The sequence below is a fragment of the Cyprinus carpio genome, chromosome A22, assembly GCF_018340385.1.
Source record: "Cyprinus carpio isolate SPL01 chromosome A22, ASM1834038v1, whole genome shotgun sequence".
In the NCBI taxonomy this organism is placed as follows: Eukaryota; Metazoa; Chordata; class Actinopteri; order Cypriniformes; family Cyprinidae; genus Cyprinus; species Cyprinus carpio.
Window position 1 is genome coordinate 12208934 of NC_056593.1, and position 15249 is coordinate 12224182.

General features: G+C 34.2%; 2 protein-coding genes across 2 annotated transcripts in view; both read right to left on the reverse strand.

Moving 5' to 3' along the window:
- Positions 1-15249, reverse strand: part of cfhl2 (complement factor H like 2) — a 66447-nt gene that overhangs the window by 30363 nt on the left and 20835 nt on the right. The gene's annotated exons all lie outside the window — the stretch shown is intronic.
- cfhl1 (complement factor H like 1) lies at positions 470-9708 on the reverse strand. Its single transcript, XM_042711869.1, has 14 exons — positions 9557-9708; positions 9191-9358; positions 9001-9106; positions 8819-8895; positions 8450-8632; positions 7419-7613; positions 7166-7339; positions 6589-6765; positions 5960-6136; positions 5717-5878; positions 5388-5567; positions 1416-1610; positions 855-1049; positions 470-727 (listed from the first exon to the last, which is right to left on the reverse strand). The coding sequence occupies exons 1-14, from the start codon at positions 9624-9626 to the stop codon at positions 522-524; spliced, it is 2265 nt and encodes a 754-aa protein (XP_042567803.1). The 5' UTR covers positions 9627-9708; the 3' UTR covers positions 470-521.

Consider the following 15249-nt stretch of genomic DNA (forward strand, 5'->3'; position numbering starts at 1 on the left):
CATTCCAGTTTGTCTTTTTAAAAGATGATGATGATGATGATGACAAATCTTCATAAAGTACGCATAGAAAATGTGTCAATACAGTTTAATACATTGTTTATGTATTATTGATCTTTCATATAAATGTAGTGGTAAAATTTGTAATCAGTGGGAAACGAAGAGCATCATTTCATTATGTCACAAAAGTAAAAGTAAAAAAAAAAAAAAAAAAAAAAAAAAATATATATATATATATATATATATATATATATATATATATTATATATATATATATATATATATTGGTCTTACAGAGGTTTTGCAACTTTTTATTTTTATTGTTTTATTTTTTTTTTTTTTTATTTGATACACATTGTACACATCACTTAGCTGGCATTAAATGGTTTAATTTTGCTTTTAACATGCACATTTTAAATGTTGCTTTTTGTATTTCTTTATTCTTACTTGCAATAAATCCATAATCTAGAAATTGAATTGGTATTTTATTTATTTGCTACATTTTTTGTTGCTTCAGCAATGCTTTATTCTCCCCGTCTCACACACTCAGGTAAAGTCATCACTCCATCATTACACTGTTGTCTTAGTTCTCTAACATCTGCTAAATCTTTGCCCCTCTGACACACAAAGGTGATGTGATCATAATGGGGTGCGAACATCTTTTGCCGATTAGCATAGGCCAACTCTATTCCTCTTCTTTCCATTTCCTCCACCGTCACTGTACAGGGCTCTGAAATAAACCCAGCATATCACTATCAGTGTCACAATATACATTCATTAACTAATCATCACAACCTACAACTTCAAATACAAGATTACATCATGATGTGTTTATGGTGAAGCGTGTTCATACTTACTTAAACACTTAATATTCCCTCTCCATTCTCCTTGCACACAGGTCAAGTATTTGGAGAAAGGCGGACGCAGATCCAGTGTGTATTTATTAAAGCAGCTGTATTCAACTCTCTCCCGTGTATTGTATTCATCTTTTTTCAATTTTATTGTATCTGCATCCTCGACGTGTGGTGGTGGCCCACAACTGGTGGTCTGACCTAAAGCATAGAACATGCTATAAATATTACTAATTTGAGAATGAGGTAATTTGAATAAAATGTTTAAGTAAAAGACAATATGTTGAAGAAATATTCAGAATATAATATATGATATGATGATATAATATACACACATATGATATAATGTAGTATGTTATAATAAAAACTAGATCCAAATTAAATGTAGAAATTAAAAAAATTGAGTTGTGTTTCTTAGCAAGCTTGTCACTTCAGTGCTAGTTTATAGGTTGTTTTGTGCTGTTGCTAGGTTGTTCTGGGTGGTTGCTAGTTGTTTGCTTCTTGGCTCAAGTGAAGAGAAACTTGTGTGATACATCATGATGTGTTTATGGTGAAGAGTGTTCATACTTAAACACTTAATATTCCCTCTCCATTCTCCTTGTTCACAGGTCAAGTAACTGGAGAAAGGCGGACGCAGATCCAATGTGTATTTATTAAAGCAGCTGTATTCAACTCTCTCCCCTGTTTTGTATTCTTCTGTTTTCAATCCTATTGGATCTGCATTGTTCACGTCTGGTGGTGGCCCACAACTGGTGGTCTGACCTAAACATAGAACATGTTATAAATAGTGAGTACACTGGTCCACTTAACCCCTTAACTGTGCCCACCTGTGGGATGCTTGGCACTCTTATTTTGTTGTCCTTTTTCTCTGTCAAATCTTTTAATAATTATCATAAATTATATTTCCTTTGAAAGCTTTGAAGCTCAAGATTCATCCTGTGAAAACCATTTTGAAATCAGACATTGCCTTTCCATGAAAATGGTACTTTAAAATCTTTTGGCGGTCTCCTTCCCCTTAGCGGGCCCTGTCAAGTGTTATATTACAAAATGCATTACGGTCTTTTAAAATCAAAACTTTTTATAATCTTGACAAAAAAATATATTAGAGAATCAATATTATTTGTTAGGTTGTTTTTTTGTGATAGAAGTAATATCGACAGAGAAATCTAGACATTTGTGACAGAAAAATGCATTTGAAAAAATTCAATGGAGTTTGGATGGCACCTGGTGGCTGTTTGTGGTATAACGCCCTAAATAAAAGGAAACTCTTTTTTTCATATCAACTTCAAATTTGGAACATAACTTATTTAAACATAAGGCTTTAATTGTATAATATAACGTATAATTTTAGAGTAAAACCTGTTATGTAACATTTATTATATATAAAATAAAATAAAATTAGTACAGTGTATTTTCTTTACAGTAAATGTAAACTTCTATAACTTTTTAATACTTTTAAGTTTTTGAAAAATTCCTCTTTTGCAATAATCTGCTAATTTTCTTCTTTAAAAAGAGATCAACCATAGGTCTGTATTCCAAAGTATTCATAAATTACAACAATTTAAGTTTGGATAGTGCACTTTCATGCCTATTAAAAAAAAAACAATTTAAGTGGGGGTGACAGTTATTAAATTGGTATAGAAAGTAGGTATACACACACATAGTGTTTGTGTGTGTGTGTGTGCGTGTGTGTGTGTGCTTGTGTGTATTTTGAACAACAGTGTATATATATATGGGTGCTGTCCGACTGGACCGATTCTGAAAATAGTGGTGGGCCATTTGGCCTAAAAATGTCAGGGCTGATTTTTTTTGTCCCAGTCCAGCCCTGGCTACCTGTGATGTCACTTGCAGTCAACACAGATCATGGATGTTGCCAATGGAGACAAAGATACTGATACTGAATTTGGTTTTTATCATCTTAGTTCGTTATGCCACTATCTTTAGCTGTGTTTGTGAAATTTGTGTGTTCTGTTCATATTCTGCCATCTGCTTACCATTGTACATTTTATTAAGCTGTAATTTATTTATTTTTTTCTATGGGTGGAAAATACTTAACGAGTGGCTTTGTGTTTTCATTCAAATTCTGCTGTGAAGTGGATGAGTGAAGTTTTATATGGACAGACCTTCAACCCCTCGATTTTGAATGAACGAGCAAGTCTGCTTCATATGTAGACTTCAGACTTCTCCATACACCACATTGCAACATGATTGTGACGTCACTGCAGATTTACCCTGATTCCAAACAACTCTATGAATATATATATATATTATATATATATATATATATATTAATATATATATGTTTTTTTTTAATTTATTTTTAAAACAGTCCAAGCATACTTATATGCATACAGAATGCTGAATCCAACAAATTCATACGGGAAAAAATTAATTAATCAATCAGCTCCATAACAGATTGCCAGTGATCAAGGGCTTAAAACATTCCAGTTCAGTCTAATGCAAGGGTTCCACCAGTAGTAGGCACTTGTGCAGCATAAACAGTGACGTACATCCAAGTTAATGAGAAGGAGGGAAGTTAGCGAGGGAAGGGCATAAAAATTGAAGTGCATCCTTGAACGCAGCCTGAGAGTGCATATGTAAGTCTGCAGCCAGACTCTATTGCGACTGTTACTTTAATGACAATAAAAATAACCACATTTATGAATAATGAAACAATGCAAATCAAACGTATGGGGAGCGAAGAGGTTTGCTTGTGTCATGTAAATATCATAATGCAATTAAGTCCTTATTCTGATTAGTGGAAATAATCTGATTATTGGTGCACAGGTAAATGGCTGAATACAATTAACAGCTTAAAGATTTAAATTTAATTTTTTTTTTAAGTGTCTTTAAATCTATTAAAGGTATTTAATACATTATTATTTAATTATTATGGCACTAATAATTAACTTATTTAATTTGTAGTTAACTAGTTAAAAATGTTTAAGAATTAACTGGCTGTTGGGATCTGGGCTTGTTTATTTTTATTATTATTATTATTATTATTATTATTATTATTATTATTATTATTTTAATTACATGAGACATTGTGAATTCCTGACCTTCATATACTTCATACTTACAGTACAGACCAAAAGTTTGGAAACATTACTATTTTTAATGTTTTTGAAAGAAGTTTCTTCTGCTCATCAAGCCTGCATTTATTTGATCAAAAATACAGAAAAAAAATGTAATATTGTGATATATTATTACAATTTAAAATAATTGTTTTTAAATGTATTATACTTTAAATTATCATTTATTTATGTGATGCAAAGCTGATTTTTTTAGGATCATTTATCACATGATCCTTTAGAAATCATTCTAATATGATGATTCATTATCAAAGTTGGAAACAGTTCTGCTGCTTAATATTTTTTTCAGAACATGTGATACTTTTTTAGGATACTTTGATGAATAAAAAGTAAAAGAAAATAAAAATAAAAAAAAGAAGCTATGTTTTTAAAATATAAATATTTTGTAATAACAATATACACCTACTGGTCAGTAATTTGGGGTCAGTAATTTTTTTTTTCTTTCTTTTTTTAAATAAAAATCAATACTTTTATTCAGCAAGGATGTGTTAAATTGATAAAAAGTGATAGTAAAGAAAATATAGTATTAGAATATATATTATTAGACTTTTTTTTTATTTTGAATAAATGCAGTTCTTTTTAATCTTTTATTCATCAAATATATTAGACAGCAGAACTGTTTCCAACACTCATAATAAATCAGAATATTAGAATGATTTCTAAATGATCATGTGGATAGACTGGATGTTACATGTGACACTGAAGGCTGGAGTAATGATGCTGAAAATTCAGCTTTGCATCACAGGAATAATTTTTTTTTTTAAGTATATTCAAATAGAAAGCTATTATTTTAAGTTCTAATAATATTTCACAATATTACTGTTTTTTTCTGTATTTTTGATCAAATAAATGCAGGCTTGATGAGCAGAAGAAACTTCTTTCAAAAACATTAAAAATAGTAATGTTTCCAAACTTTTGGTCTGTACTGTATGTATACAATAGAAATATTAAAATTTGTTATAATACTCATTTTATAATAAGCCATAAAGCAAGATGTGAAAAGACCTAGGGAGTTGAAATGGCAGAGTGATCATCTGCTGCCATCCACTGGTTATAATTGTCATGTCATTTTTATTTTTAAAAGTGTTGGTTTTCCACTAGGAGACATAAATTGTCCGCTACAGAATTTCATCAATACTTTTTTATGTTTTCCCAGAAGAAAAGACAAGCCAATTTTAAAAGCATATTAAAGATAAACTGATATTGTTTACCATAACATTGGCATATTAATCTAGTGCAGATAGCCTAAAAGTGCCAAAACTCAAATTCTGTTTTCTCTGGGTGTTTAAAGCAAATTGTCATCATTTCCACAAAAATATCTGGGCATTCAATGTTCTTCTTCTTGATTTTCAAGTATCTAAATATCTTTCTTTCTTGATTTTCACCTACATGAATGATATTTAAAATCTGTAAGAAGTTTTAAAGGACTTTAAAAGAACTTCACCTTGACATGTTGGTGTTTTTTCCCATGTTCCATTGCGACAGGAAACCGTACTTTCTCCACTCATTAAGTATGAGCTTCGACATACGTATGTTAAGTTAGATCCATCAGGATAAAATTCTTCAGGTTTAGATGTTATGACTGCATTTTGCACATTTGGAGGAATGCCACAACGCACAACCTCTGAAAAAAATAAATAAATAAATAATGTATTGAAATTCATGAACTTCAATAAGACTGATTTTAATATTGTTGAGAGATGATATTGTCCAGCCCACTGTATGCATAGCTGCTCCTATTACAAACATGTAATAAGAGTTTGAGAGACTCACCCTTACACACTGGTTTCTCCCATCTACCACTGATGCATTTTATGGAGCGGTCAGTTGACATGTACCCTGGATCACATTCCACATCAGCAGTTTCTGGATCATGAAGGGTTAGGGTTAGTTTTCCATGGTGAACACTGGGAAGAGCACCACATTCTTCCTTCCCTGTAAAGACCAATGACAGGAAGCACTTTTCAGTACACTATCATTCATCAAACACCTGAGACTGACAATAATAAAACTCACGGATGCAGCGAGGCTCGTCAAACTGAGATGCTTTTCTGCATGTCACTGAATCCCACCAGTTCCCAGTGAATGGTTTATAACCCGTCTTGCATGAATAAAAGATTTCTTCCTTGTTGGAGGGGTGGATGTATATGAACCCATTTTCCAAGACTAATTTAAGGCACAGTTTTGGCATTTCTGTGAGAAAACAATTTTCAAAATTCTGATTTAATATGCTTTTGAGTGCAGATATATGATGAATTAACTGAATAATGAATCAATTTGTATCATGTTATTCAATTAAATTAAAGACAAAATGTCAATAAAATGTAACATACTAGTGCATTGCTGAATGCCTGTCCACTGAGCCTGGGAATCACAGGTGATTTGTACAGGCTCCTCTGGTTCAAATTCAGGATGACATTTATATTGTATTCTTGAATTGATTCTATAGTTTGGTCTCTGATATCCCCTCTGAATCTCTGCATTTGTTGTTTTGTGTTCTGCAAACTTTTTTGTAAAACATACATCATACTAATAAGAATTCATCAATGCACAGATACATAATAATTTGATTGGATATTGCAAAAATTCTTGTTTCATGACATTTAATGGAATTAGAGGCAACATGTCAGTAAACTGTAGCATACTAGTGCATTGCTGAATGCCTGTCCACTGAGCCTGGGAATCACAGGTGATTTGTACAGGCTCCTCAGGTTCAAATTCAGGATGACATTTATATTGTATTCTTGAATTGATTCTATAGTTTGGTCTCTGATATCCCCTCTGAATCTCTGCATTTGGGATGTTGGGTGCTGCACACATTTCTGTAAAACATACATCATACTAATAAGAATTCATCAATGCACAGATACATAATAATTTGATTGGATATTGCAAAAATTCTTGTTTCATGACATTTAATGGAATTAGAGGCAACATGTCAGTAAACTTTAGCATACTAGTGCATTGTTGTATGCCTGTCCACTTGCCCTTGGTGTATTTGTTTATTTTTTTGTGCTGCTCTGGTTCAAATCCAGAGTGACATTTATATTGTATTCTTGAATTGATTCTGTAGTTTTCACTCTGACCTCCATCAATCTTTGCATTTGGGATGTTAGGTGCTGCACACACTATTTCTAAAAAACAAAACAAAACAAACAAACAAAAAACAATCAACATAGTATGTTAGTAGAAAAGATTTTAATACTCTACAGCAGAACACACCAGCACAGAGTGGTTTTGGTGTCCATCCGTCTCGTGTACATGTGGCCTCTGCTGCTGTTTGACGATATCCAGACTCACAACGGTAAGATTTTATTGCTCCTAATTTCTTATCTCCGCTGAAGTAATAGTTTGGGTAATAGACATGCTGGTAATGTGGAACTTCACATGTAATCACTGAAACAAGATTCACATGCTTTTAATAACATGCAATAAATTCATCACCAAATCCAGAAATGTTTCTCTGTAATCTTACCTGCACAAACAGGCTCGTAGTCCCACTCTCCGTTATCTTTGCATGTAAATGGTTTTCTGGTTTCTTTTGTACTAAAGAACCAGTGTTTTTCAGAGCAGGTGATCTCCACACTTTCTCCAGCTCTGAAAATAGTTTGTCCATATGGGATGATCGTTTTCACCCCAAATTTGGTTGACTTCAGCTCACAAGTTACTTCTGTACAAAACATAATTAAGCAGAAATGAAGCATCAACAATCTGTGAAACTAGATTTAATGCTTTGTCTTTTGCAGGAGACAGATAATTCTGGATATATATATATATATATATATATATATATATATATATATATATATATAATGCTAAATATATATATATATATATATATATATATATATAATAAAATATCCTCAGTATTTTGAAACAATGATTTGAATTTATAATCATTGTAGTAAGTAGTTATTAAAAAAGGACCTCATTCATCAAGCTCAACCTTGAAGTTAAAATAAAAGTCAAACTAAGATCAAACTATTATTAAACGTATAGTCAAATTTAGCCATATTCAACTGATTGATAACTTAATTTGTAGTTTTGTTTTTGAATTTTACAAGTTTAATTTAACGTTAATGTATATCTATTTTTAGAATGTTTCAGTTCATGTGTGACCCTACCATGTTTTTTTGTTTGTTAGTTTGTTTGTTTTTTTTTATTTGCATTATAAAAGTATTATTTCCCATATGAATTGTTTATTATGTAACACAGTAGTGGATTACCATCACATTCTGGTTTCAGAGTCCAGCCAAATTTAGCACATCTGGGGATTCCCTCTCTGGGCTTGAACCTTTTATTGCATTTGTATTTTAATGTGGCATCTTTCGGGTATTCTGACCGTTGCTCAACAACATATCCATTTGCTATGACAGGTGCTGTGCATGTTATATCTGTATGAATTGTAAGTGAGAGAAACAAGAATAATTAATGTGGAGACATCTGTGATAATTGGGTGAAGATACATATAAATGAAAAAATAAAAAAAAAAATAAAAAAATGAACCTTTGCAATTTGGAACAACGTCACTCCATTTTCCCGTCTCTTCACAGTGAATGTCACTACTTCCGTCTATCATTTTGTCAGAAGATACACACTCAAAGTGAATAACATCACCATAACGTCCGTCCTCTGTGTTACCCGACGCAGTTACCTCCGCATCTGTGCGAATGGCTGGACATTTCACCACTGAATATGAAAATAAAGAAAAATAAAGTAACCAAAAAAAAACAGTCAATCAATAATACATCAATAAATCCTTTTAATTATAATTATCTTCTAGCTTATGAGTCACTGTTCTATGATGGAGAGATACGAGAAGAGAAAAAAAAAAAACAAAAAAGAGGAAAAACAGTGGCTTTCTAGAAATCGTACCCTCACAGACAGGGACAGCGTTGTCCCATCCTTTAGCTCTGCAGGTACGCTGATTGATTCTGCTTGTCATTTCATACCTGTGAACACAATGTTTTGACAAGGACAAGGATTATCAAACTCAAAAGTAACGTTTACATTTCATGCAATAAAAAAAGAGAATAAAAAAGCATAAGCACATTTACCCTTTCATGCAAGTATACACCACTGTTGCTCCAAAAACAAACTCTGTCCCCTCTTTAAGTTCAAAATTACCATTTGGTGTATCACCTGGATGACTACATTTTTTCTCTGTAGAAATCAAATAAGTTTTACTTTACATAGTAACACTAATGTAATAACTATGTGGCCATCGTATATTGACAATTCTCTTACTTGCACATGGTCGCTCAATGGAACTTTTCCATTCTCCATTTTCACACTTTAATTTATACAAGCCAGTATAACCTGTCATGCAGTTCACTCTCAATGTTTCACCATCAGCATATGAAGCTTTCACAATTGGTTCTGTGTTTTTATATTTAATGTCCTCTCGAAGACATTCTGCGAAGCACAAACACAAAGCGGTAACTGTTTTATGTATATTAAATGCACAACTAGTCAACACTCTCTAAAGCTACATGGATGTACAGTTAAATGTTTTGGGAACTGCATGTAATATAACATTTATACATTTATAGTCAGTAAAATCTAAATGAAAAAGAATTCCGAATAAATAGCAACAATAACAAAATCACTTGCCTTGACATCGGGCACAATTAAAGAAAAACAACCAAAAGCCAAAGCCGAGGAGTTTTACAGGAACTCTCATTTTGAGATCAGTTCACAAATACTTTTTTTGGGTCAGTCTCTGAATCTCTTTCCTGCTTGGGGATCAACAAGTTAATAATTTACCAGTGTCAAAAGGACGTCTTTCTTATGCCAGACCTCTCTGAGCACAAGCAATACTTCCCAAAATAAATAAATAAACTTATCTGATGCAGCAAAACATCTTTGTTATTTGGACACACCAAAAAATTACCTTAGAGAAGTGAAACTTCTTGAGTCAAATGTCTGTAACGTATGAACAGGAAGTAAAAAGTCAGATTCTAAAATAACTGCCATATTAACTGCTTAATCCTGTTAGATGTTTTTAACTGGTTCATGTATTTTATAAATTGATTCAAGAAAAACATTATGTGATGAATGTATCTGTCTCACTAGAATTGAGTGAGATGAAAGTAGATTCACAACACTTTCAAGTCTTCAAACATTGCAATAGTACAAGCATCGCAAAATGTATGTAACCATTGCATTGTGAAATGTGTTCATTGGAATTGAGCAATCTGCTGAACTAATAAACAAAGGACAGAAAAAGAGTTTGACACATATTTGTCTTTGCTTAAATTGTTGTTGTCTCCTAGATGACCTGCTGATCCTCCTTATCTCACAATAAAAACTGTTGTTGTTTTTAACATTAAAAGTTGGATATCATTTACTGGATCTTACAGTGTGGACTTGGTAAACACTGACATGTAAAACTCAAAGGTCTTTAACTTTATTTGCAAATGGTTGGCATGTGCTAATGGAGTCTTTGCACAATCAATGAATATGTTTGAAATGGGGCCTCTTTTAAAAAATACTTTATGCAGTTTTTGTTGTTAAAAAATAAATAAAAAAAAATAATTAAAAAAGGCTGCTGTGCACCTTTACATAAATGTCATAACTAAACATAAATGTGATACTAAATATCATATGAGCTGTTTTATTTGATACATGTCTAAATATTAAAATGTATTGACTAGATTTTATTAGATTATTTTTCAGCCATTAGCAATAATTAAATAGACAAAATTCTTAAGATTATGTGCATGTGTGTGTGTGTGTGTGTGTGTGTATATAGTGTGTATATTTATATATATATATATATGATGTAACCATGGTTTTTGCTTTTGTAGGAAATATTGTTTGATTATTATTTTTTGTTTGTTTGTTTATTTACATAGGGAAAGTACAATAAACATGATTCCTGATTCTCATGTCCCGAGGAAAAAAAAAAAAAAAAAAAGCAACATTACATGTATAAATAACCAAAATAATTATAATAATGTAACTATCTGTACAGAAAAAAAGTAAATAAATATAAAATGTAACAAACTCTTCATATAAAAACAGAATACAAAAAAAACACATGCACCTTGTTTTATAGACTCTTCCAATCCTAATATATAACTAGTACAGAACCATATAAAAATGTAAATATGCGTACAGATTTGGTTTATTTTGAGCCAACGCTTAACCTTCAATGTAAAAGACTTTATATCATGTATCATCTTTATATCATTCATTTGGCAACATATTCCAAAGTTGGGATCCCTTTACAGAGAAAGCTCTTTGCCCTTGTGATGTTCTGCAAAACCCAACCCTACCATTTTCAACCTCTGCACTCCTAGTGGTTCGGCCTGTGTCATCGTATCTCTTTACCAAATTACATAAAACAGAAGGTGCCTTATTACACAAACATTTAAAAATCAACTTCACATATGATACATTTTTAAAATTCGTAAAATTAAGCATATGCCATTTCTTTAAAATATGACAATGATGCCATTGATTTGGTTTTTATCCACTATTTTTAAAGCCCAGTTATACAACATCACAATTTTTCTAATTAAAGAATCACTAGTTTGAGACCAAACTGTAATACAATATGAGATACGGGACATAATCAATGTATGCAGGAACAGATGAGCTGTCTCAGTCGTAATATAATGCCTAATGAGTTTCATTTTAACTATTTTTGAAGGCCATTTTATATGTTTGTCAAATTTAAGTTGTAAATCTAGAACTACTCCTAAAAAAACAAACTTCATATACTTCTTTTTCTGTTTCCTTACTATTAGAAAAACACATACAAAACAGTTTTCTTAACATTTAATGTAAGATTATTTTCCTGGAGCCATTTGGATATCTTGGATATATTTCCCAAAATAACTTTAGTAACAAAGTGGAAGGTTGGGTTTACAGAATGCAATGAGCACTAATGAGATCATTTGTCTGGTTCCTGTCATGCTGAAGAAAGGGCCCAAATAATATCAGAATTTTCACAAATGTGTTTTCCTCAAAAGGTCACTGGAAAAATATCTACTATAATCTAATAAAATATTAGTTTCATGCAAAATGACTACCAGCTTTGTAAGAACCAATGGTGTAGTAACATCATTCCGTGATCATCTGCACCACTAAGTGGTCCTTGTGTGAAGTTTGAATTTCTTATTGTATATAAATGTATTAGACTTGTAACAGGGGCAGAGTTCACCTTTCTCGAGAAAATGAGAAGTGCAGAAACCAGTGGCTGTGCCTATACTGTGGTGCCGCGGGTCACATCGCAGCGCAGTGCCCAGTAAAACCAGAGCCCGTCAGTAAGAAGAAGGCTACTAACGGGCGGAGTCACCATTCAGAAGTCCTCTTCCACAGTAACTCTGCTCCCAGTTCAACTACGGAGGGGCCGGGACTCTTTCACTTGTAAAGCCTTGGTGGACTCTGGTGCAGAGGGAATTTTTTTGGATTGTGGGACAGCGCTTAAGCTGGGTATTCCTGCGGTTCCACTTAATCCACCTATGTCAGTCAGTGCCCTCTGCGGTCAGTCGCTTCCACCCATCACCCATGCCACTGAGTCAGTGAGTCTCATCACTTCGGGCAACCATACTGAAACTATTTATTTTTATCTGACTGATTCCCCTTTGGCTCCTGTGGTTTTGGGTCACCCCTGGCTAGCGTTACACAACCCCAATATAAACTGGCATCAGAGCACAGTCTCATCCTGGAGTGAATATTGTCATGTTTGTTGTCTGCTTGCTCTTCTATGTCTTGTTCTGTGTTACAGGATGAACATGTGGATCTGTCAAACGTGCCCGCTGAGTATCTTGACCTGAAGGGAGTGTTCAGTAAGTCCTGGGCTGCTTCTCTTCCTCCGCATCGTCCTTATGATTGTGCAATAGATTTATTGTCAGGTACGTCTCCACCTAAGGGCAGATTATACTCACTTTCCGTACCGGAAAGGAAGGCCATGGAGAAATATATTTCTGATTCTCTGGCAGCCAAGATCATCCATCCTTCTTCTTCTGCAGGCGCGGGATTTTTCTTTGTGGAAAAGAAAGTTGACATTCTTTTCCACAAAGAATGTCAACTTTCTTTGTTGACATTTGTTGAGATTTGGTGACATTTTTCATTCTACCATTAATCCGCCTGTCCCAGTTCCCCCACCACCGCGACTCATAGATGGGGAACTCACTTATTCGGTAAAACATATTCTGGACTCGAGGCGGAGGGGACGCAGATTTCAGTACCTGGTGGACTGGGAGGGTTACGGTCTGGAGGAAAGGAGTTGGGTTCCTGCTAGGGACATATTGGATCATTCACTTATCAATGATTACAATCGCCAGGTAGGTTCCTCTGGAAGCGCCAGGAGGCGCTCCTAGGAGGAGGGGTACTGTCACGGTTCATGGATCCGTGTGTTTGTTCTGCATGTCTGTTTCTCGTTACCAGTCTGACTGCTCGTTCAGCGTTGCTCCGGCAACCGTGGGGCTGATGAGCTAATCAGCGTGGCTGCATCTGACGCTTGTTCTGTCTTTATCTGTCCTGTGTTTGGTACTGCATGTTGTCAGATCGTTGTTTGAGTTTTTCCATGCCTGTCTTTCTCCCTTCAGTGCTCTGAGTCTTGTTTTGCTCTCAGATTTGGATATCGTCCAGTGTTCTGTGCTTCACCGTCTGTTACCGGGGATTCTCTCTGAGTTGGATCGGGTCAGCGCATCAGTCTTCGCATGACAGAGACAGCTCACCTGTTCATGTTCCACGCATCTTGCTTGTTGCTGTTGTGGCAAGATAAACTGCATTGCACTTGCAACTGGATTTTTTTTTTCTTCTTTTACTCCAGTTGTTTTGGAATTGGTGAGTTGTAACTTGTTACGGAGAAAAACCGGTAGTCTAGAAATAGGGCGATAATTATTCAAATCAGAGGGATCTCCCCCCTTTAACAGAGGCATAAACATACCTGATTTCCAAGACTGAGGAAAAATACTAGTTGATAAGCTCATATCAAAACTCGACGCAATAGGTTCGGCAATAACATCTGCAGACACTGACATTATACAGTATGACTGACAGACTGCAACACTTTGAGTTAAAAATCTTTGTGTTCTACTGAAGAAATAAGCAGATAAACTTCAAATTTTCATTTTTAGGTGAGCTATTCCTTTAACACCGCAGCATGGCAGCTCAACTGAGGTTTCCTGCCATGCCCTACACCAGGGGTCTCCAACCCCTGCTCCTGGAGAGCTACTGTCCTGCAGATTTCAGCTCTAACCCCAATCAAACACACCTGAACCAGCTAATCAAGGTGTTCAGGGCTACTTGATTATTACAGGCTTATTACAGTGTTGGAGCAGGGTTGGAACTGAAGATGGTAGCTCTCCAGGAGCAGAGTTGGAGATCCCTGCCCTACACAGACTAAGATTCCCTGAATCTTTTCATAATATGTATGATAGTTGGTTAAATACCTAAATTATTTGTGATTTTTGCATCACCAATAAACCTGCTTACTCTGAACTGTTTTAAAACAGTTTAAGGATATTCTATAACCTTTTCACTGTTATTTTGCCTCTGTTGCAGCCACCAAAATTTGTTCAAATTTAAAAAAATACAATTAAGTTGGTCAGTGAAAACTGAGAATCTTTTCCAAATTAAATAAAAGTTAAAGAGAATTAAAATGACAAATCACAGATTCTTGATTTTACTGCATTTTACAAAACTTCCCATTTGTCGCATTTGTCCCCCCCAAAAATTATACCGCGGAGGAGAAAATTATTTGATTTTGAAATATTTAACTCGCATGCTTCTATTTTGAAAGCACACAAATTTTGTTTTGTAGAGGGCTAGGTCTCTCAACGGATCGTCTTTTTGTTTGGGAGGCGGGTGTACGGCTCATGCCAAGTGGCGACATAGATGTTAAGATGAAAAGACAGCAGCAGCTCAGTTTAAGTAATTTCTTTATCATGGGGAAGAAAAGAAAGAAAGGAAATGTGAGTTGGTAATAATTTTGTCCTGGAGGATAATTATATTTTCTGTCTAACGTTAGACTTATTGATGTTAAGCTGATGTTGTGATTCGACATCTAACTAGTACATTCTTGCTAGGTAAACGTTGTTACTATTAACGTTACTAGCCAACGTTGGCTGGCAAAAATATGGCGCAATAAGGCTCGAAATTGCAACTATTTTGGTCGCATATGCTCCTTAAATTTTATGTGTGTGATTGGAAAAAAAAAAAAAAAATTTTTGTCGCCAAAGCCTTATTTGATCGAAATAGAATGACTGCTGAGCTTGGCAGGGCGCATATAATAGCTAGCAGCAGCAAAGAGAGAACCCCGGCCGCGCGCGCACTCTCTCACCGTCTTT

Coding starts and splice junctions, on each gene's coding strand:
- cfhl1 (XM_042711869.1), bottom strand. CDS start 9,626: ATGAGAGTTCCTGTAAAACTCCTCGGCTTTGGCTTTTGGTTGTTTTTC. Junction 8,633..8,818: donor CGCTGTCCCTGTCTGTGAGG/GTACGATTTCTA, acceptor TTTCATATTCAG/TGGTGAAATGTCCAGCCATT. Junction 5,879..5,959: donor TGACGAGCCTCGCTGCATCC/GTGAGTTTTATT, acceptor TGGTCTTTACAG/GGAAGGAAGAATGTGGTGCT.